This window comes from Leptonychotes weddellii, unplaced genomic scaffold (genome assembly GCF_054177405.1).
Source record: "Leptonychotes weddellii isolate Sample4059 unplaced genomic scaffold, ASM5417740v2 HiC_scaffold_13689, whole genome shotgun sequence".
NCBI classification, from domain to species: Eukaryota; Metazoa; Chordata; class Mammalia; order Carnivora; family Phocidae; genus Leptonychotes; species Leptonychotes weddellii.
This window is the reverse complement of record NW_027716855.1, coordinates 1-5,561: the sequence shown is the minus strand read 5'-3', so window position 1 is coordinate 5,561 and position 5,561 is coordinate 1. Positions and strand designations below refer to the sequence as shown.

The window sequence follows — 5,561 nt, the reverse complement described above, 5'->3', positions numbered from 1 at the left end:
TTTTATTTATTTATTTGACAGAGAGACACAACGAGAGAGGGAACACAAGCAGGGGGGAGTGGGAGAGGGAGAAGCAGGCTTCCGGCCGAGCAGGGAGCCCGACGTGGGGCTCATCCCAGGACCCTGGGACCATGGCCTGAGCCGAAGGCAGACGCTTAATGACTGAGCCACCCAGGTGCCCGCTTGCTTGCTTGCTTTTTTGGCTTGGTAGTTTGTATGTTTCTGTGAATTTATCCATTCTAGGTTATCCAATTTGTTGGCATATAATTGTTCGTTGTAGTCTCTTGATAGCTTGTATCCCTGCAGTATCAATTGTGATGTTTCCTGTTTCATTTCTGAGGTTGAGTCTTTCTTTTTTTCTTAGTCTAACTAAAGGTTTGTCAATTTGTTTATCTTCTCAAAAACCCAACTCTTAGTTTCATGAATCTTTTTCTCTTGTTTTTCTCGTGTCTATTTCATTTGTTTCTGCTCTGGTCTTTCTTATTTGCTTCTTTCTGCTTTGACCTTATTTTGTTCTTTTTCTCATATGTTGAGGTATTAAGTTCTTTATTTGAGATTTTTCTTTTTTCTTAATGTAGACATTTATTGGTATAAACTTCCCTCTTATAACTTATTTTCTTGCATCCCATAAGTTTTAATGTGTTACGTTTCTATTTTCATTTGCCTACATAGATTTTTCAATTTCTTCTTTGACCCATTGTTTGTTCAGAAGAATGCTGTTTAGATTCCACATGTTTGTGATATTTTCCAGCTTTCCTTCTGTTAATGATTTCTAGTTTCGTGCCATGTACTTGGAAAAGATACTTGATATGATGTTAGTCTTCTTAAATGTTAAGAATTGTTTCATGGCGGGCGCCTGGGTGGCTCAGTTGGTTAAGTGACTGCCTTCGGCTCAGGTCATGATCCTGGAGTCCCGGGATCGAGTCCCGCATCGGGCTCCCTGCTCGGCAGGGAGTCTGCTTCTCCCTCTGACCCTCCTCCCTCTCATGCTCTCTGTCTCTCATTCTCTCTGTCTCAAATAAATAAATAAAATCTTTAAAAAAAAAGAATTGTTTCATGGCGTGCCTGGGTGGCTCAGCTGGTTAAGCATCTGCCTTCAGCTCAGGTCATGATCCCAGAGTCCTGGAATCAAACCCCTGCTTGGCTGGGAGCCTGCTTCTCCCTCTGCCCCTCCCCCTGCCCGTGCTTTCTTTCCCTCTCTCTCTCAAATAAATAAATAAAGTCTTAATTTATCTGAGAGAGAGAGAGAGAGATCATGAGCAGGGGGGAAGGATAGAGGGAGAAGCAGACTTCCCCAATGAGCAGGGAGCCCGATGCAGGACTCGATTGCAGGACCCTGGGATCATGACCTGAGCTGAAGGCAGACACTTATCTGACTGAGTCACCCAGGCACCCCAAATAAATAGTTAAAAGCTTAAAAAAAAGGGGGGGGTGGCTGGGTGGCTCAGTCAGTTAAACATCTGCCTTCGGCTTGGGTCATGATCCCGGAGTCCCAGGATTGAGTCCTGCATCGGGCTCCCCACTTAGCAGGGAGTCTGCTTCTCCCTCTGATCCTCTCTCCTCTCGTGCTCTCACTCTCTCTCAAATAAATGGATAGAATTAAAAAAAAAAAAAAGTTTCATGACCTAACATGTGAGAGAGTCCTAGAGAATGTTCCATGTGTACTTGAGAAGAATGTATATTCTGCTGCAGTTGGATGGCATCCTCGGTATATGTCTGTTAGGTACCTTTGGTATAAGTGCGGCTCAAATCCAACATCTCCTTATTGATTTTCTGTCTGGATAATCTGTCCATTGTTGATAATGGGTTATTGAAGTCTTCTACTGTTGTTGCATTGCTGTCTATTTCTGTTAGTATTTGCTTAATATATTTTGGTGCTTGGATATTGGGTACATATATACTTGTTATTGTTATAGCATCTTGATGAATTGACTTCTTTATCATTTTATAGAGACCTTTTTTGTCTCTTATGATAGTTTTTGACTTTAAAGTCTACTTTGTTTGACATAAGAATAGTTACCCTGTTCATTTTTGGTTTTCATTTGTATAGTCGTAATTGGGTCCAATAAAGTCACTGTGTACTTCACAAGTGTTTCTTTGTGTTCAGGTTGCTCCTGTCAAACAGAGGCTGCGGAGGTACCCTTTGAACAGAGCATTTCTGTAGGTGTGTCACAGGCCAGGACTCCAAAGGAACCTTGGTCTTCCCAGAAGACCCACCCCTGTGAGATGTGTGGTTCAGTCTTAAGAGAGATTTTCAACTTGGTTGGGCACCAGGGAAAACAAAACAGCCAGAAGCTGTTCAAGTATGGGGCATGTGTGAAACAGATTTATTCTAGTGCAAACCTTCAACAGCATGAGAAACGGCACATGGGAGAAAAACCCTTCAGAAGCAGTGTGGACAGGGCTTCATTTGTGAAGAGCAGCAATTTCCATGATTCAGGAAAGCCCTTAACCTGTGAGGTTGAGAAGGATTTCCTGGCCACCTCAGAACATCAACAACAGGCCACTCATACTGGGGAGAATAAAATCACTGAGTCTGGGATGACTTTTCAAAGCATAAAAAGTCATTGCACCTGGGAGGAATGCAAGAAAGCCGTTGGTCCCAAACACACACTTGTTCAGGACCAGGGTGTCCACACTGGAAGACAGTGTTTTGTGTGCCCTGAATGTGGAAAAACATTCAGGTACAAGTCCTCACTTATGATTCATCAGAGAGTCCACAATGGTGACAGGCTTCATGTGTGTAGTGACTGTGGAAAATCCTTTAGGGGAAGCTCAACCCTCAGTCAGCATCGAAGAATTCATACTGGGCCAAGGCAGTACAAATGCAGCAAATGTGGGAAATCCTTTAGCCAAAAATTTGTCCTCATTCATCCTCAGAGAAGTCACACTGGAGAAAATTGTTACGTGTGCCGTGTATGTGCTCAGTCTTTTAGCCAGAGCTCCATCCTTATTCAACAACGTACAGTTCACGCTGGAGAAATGAGTTACGAGTGCACTGAATGTGGGAAATCTTTTAGACGAAAATCTGATCTCATTGAACACTGGAGAGTACACACAGGAGAAAGGCCTTATGAATGTAGTGAATGTGGGAAATCTTTTACTTCTAGCTCTGCACTCCGTTATCATCAGAGAATTCACACTGGAGAAAAACCTTATAAATGTAGTGAATGTGGGAAGTCTTTTACCTCTAGCTCTGGCCTCCGGTATCATCAGAGAATTCACACAGGAGAAAGACCATATGAGTGTAATGATTGTGGGAAATCTTTTACCCAAATAAATCACCTTATTATACACCGAAGAGTTCACACAGGAGAAAGGCCTTATGAATGCAGTGAATGTGGGAAATCTTTTAGCCACAAATCTTACCTCTCTCAACACCAGAGAGTTCACACAGGAGAAAGGCCTTATGAATGTAGTGAATGTGGAAAATCTTTTACCTCTGGCTCTGCCCTCTGTTATCATCAGAGAGTTCACACTGGAGAAAAACCTTATGAGTGTAGCGAATGTGGGAAATCTTTTACCAATGGACCGATACTTATTCGACACCGTAGAGTTCACACAGGAGAAAGGCCTTATGAGTGCAGTGAGTGTGGGAAATCATTTACCCAAAGAAATCACCTCAATATACACCAGAGAGTTCACACAGGAGAAAGGCCTTATGAGTGCAATGAATGTGGAAAATCATTTACGTCTGGCTCTGCTCTCCGTTATCATCAGAAAGTTCACATTGGAGAAAGGCCTTACGAGTGCAGAGAATGTGAGAAGTCTTTTACCTCTACTTCCGCCCTCCGTTGTCATCAGAGAGTTCACACAGGAGAAAGGCCTTTTGACTGCAGTGAATGTGGGAAATCTTTTAGGGATAGTTCCCAGTTGAATCAACACCAGAGAGTTCACACTGGAGAAAAGCCTTATGAATGTAGTGATTGTGGGAGATCCTTTAGTCAGAATTCATACCTCTCTAAACACCGGAGAGTTCACACTGGAGAAAGGCCTTATGAGTGCAGTGAATGTGGGAAATCTTTTACTTCTGTCTCTGCCCTTGGTTATCATCAGAGAGTTCACACTGGAGAAAGGCCTTATGAGTGTAGTGAGTGTGGGAAATCTTTTACCAATAGCTCCATACTGATTCGACATCGCAGAGTTCACACAGGTGAAAGGCCGCATGAGTGCAGCGAATGTGGGAAATCCTTTACCCAAAGAATTCACCTCATTATTCACAGGAGAGTTCACACAGGAGAAAGGCCTTTTGAGTGCAGTGAGTGTGGGAAATCTTTTACCTCTCGTTCTACCCTACATTATCATCAGAGAGTTCACACAGGAGAGAGGCCTTACGACTGCAGTGAATGTGGGAAATCTTTTAGCCGAAAATCTAATCTTTCTCAGCATCGGAGAGTTCACACTGGAGAAAGGCCTTAGGTGGGTAGGAAATGTAGTTTCCTTGTTCAATGTAATGACACCAGAGGAAACTCTTTGTGAGGCACCATTTGTCTGAATTCAATATACTACATCCAAATGCCAATAGTAGAATGATTTCCCTTAAGTTTCATTTATGTGGAAGCATGTGTGGCTATGTTGCATTTTCTAAACTGCCCAGGGCTCTTTCCAGATTTATGTCACTGCCAGTCTGTGGCCAGAGCTTTGTACTTCTACCACCTGGCAAGTCTCCACAAAATGCTTCAGTCATCACCCCACTGTGCTCAGGGAAGCTGACTTCTATTCTCATTTGTTGGAGGAAATTAGGAGTAACCTGAGTCCTTAGGGGGACCCAAATTTACTTTTTTCTGACTAATTGGCATGGACCTGACCCATGTAGTCCTAAAGAACATACGAGTTCAGCTGACAGAGAAGGACCACCATTTGCAGGGACATGGTCTCTGGAGATATTTGTGATTAATTTTTCCAGCTTCCAAGTCACTAACTCAACAACTGCTAGCTCCTATTGATTTGGTTTGTATAATAACAAGTCCTTATTGTTTAAGTCCTGTTTAATCTTGGGTGTTCTATTTACCATGTATGGTGCTTTATAAATATTTTGAGGTCTACAAGCATGAAGGGGTGAACAACATTCATTGGGGTGGGTCTCCAACTTTCTGTGCCTCGAGGGGACAGTACAGTGGCAGAAAGTAGCTTACCAGTTTTTGCCAAATTTGTACTGCCCATGGCCTCCTAGGAAAGACTGCAGGGTTTTCTGGTCCTCATTTGAGACTGGATGCTATGAGTTTGGGGAGTCTCAGAGGTCACCCCAAGGAGGATCAGGTGTGAGAACCTCAGGTGCTTCTGGGAGCAGCATGAATTCTTTCCCTTGTTCACAGAGGATATCATGGGAGATGTCAGCACTGTTGAGGGGAACCCCTTCCCTAGGTCCGGCAAAGAGCCATATGCCCTGATGTCCACATTTCTGTAGGTGATGGTCATTGGTTGTAAGGCCATAAGGTTCAGGGGAAACCACAACTGCTACAGAAACATTGGCTTCATAGGGAGTGGAGGAGACCACAGCCAACCAGATGGAATGTGCCTCTTCTAAAAGTGCACCCACAAATGATTCTGCAACAGGGGCT

At 43.4% G+C, this 5,561-nt stretch overlaps 1 protein-coding gene across 1 annotated transcript; it reads left to right on the top strand.

The window, feature by feature from the left end:
• Positions 1–1,432: 1,432 nt before the first annotated feature.
• On the top strand, positions 1,433–4,424 carry LOC102735754 (uncharacterized). Its single transcript, XM_081809781.1, has one exon. It carries the CDS (start codon positions 2,227–2,229, stop codon positions 4,417–4,419), a length of 2,193 nt encoding a protein of 730 aa, XP_081665907.1. The 5' UTR covers positions 1,433–2,226; the 3' UTR covers positions 4,420–4,424.
• Positions 4,425–5,561: the final 1,137 nt, after the last annotated feature.

What these genes read in the sequence shown, in the direction of transcription:
- LOC102735754 (XM_081809781.1), top strand. Translation starts at nt 2,227, where the DNA reads ATGTGTGGTTCAGTCTTAAGAGAGATTTTCAACTTGGTTGGGCACCAG.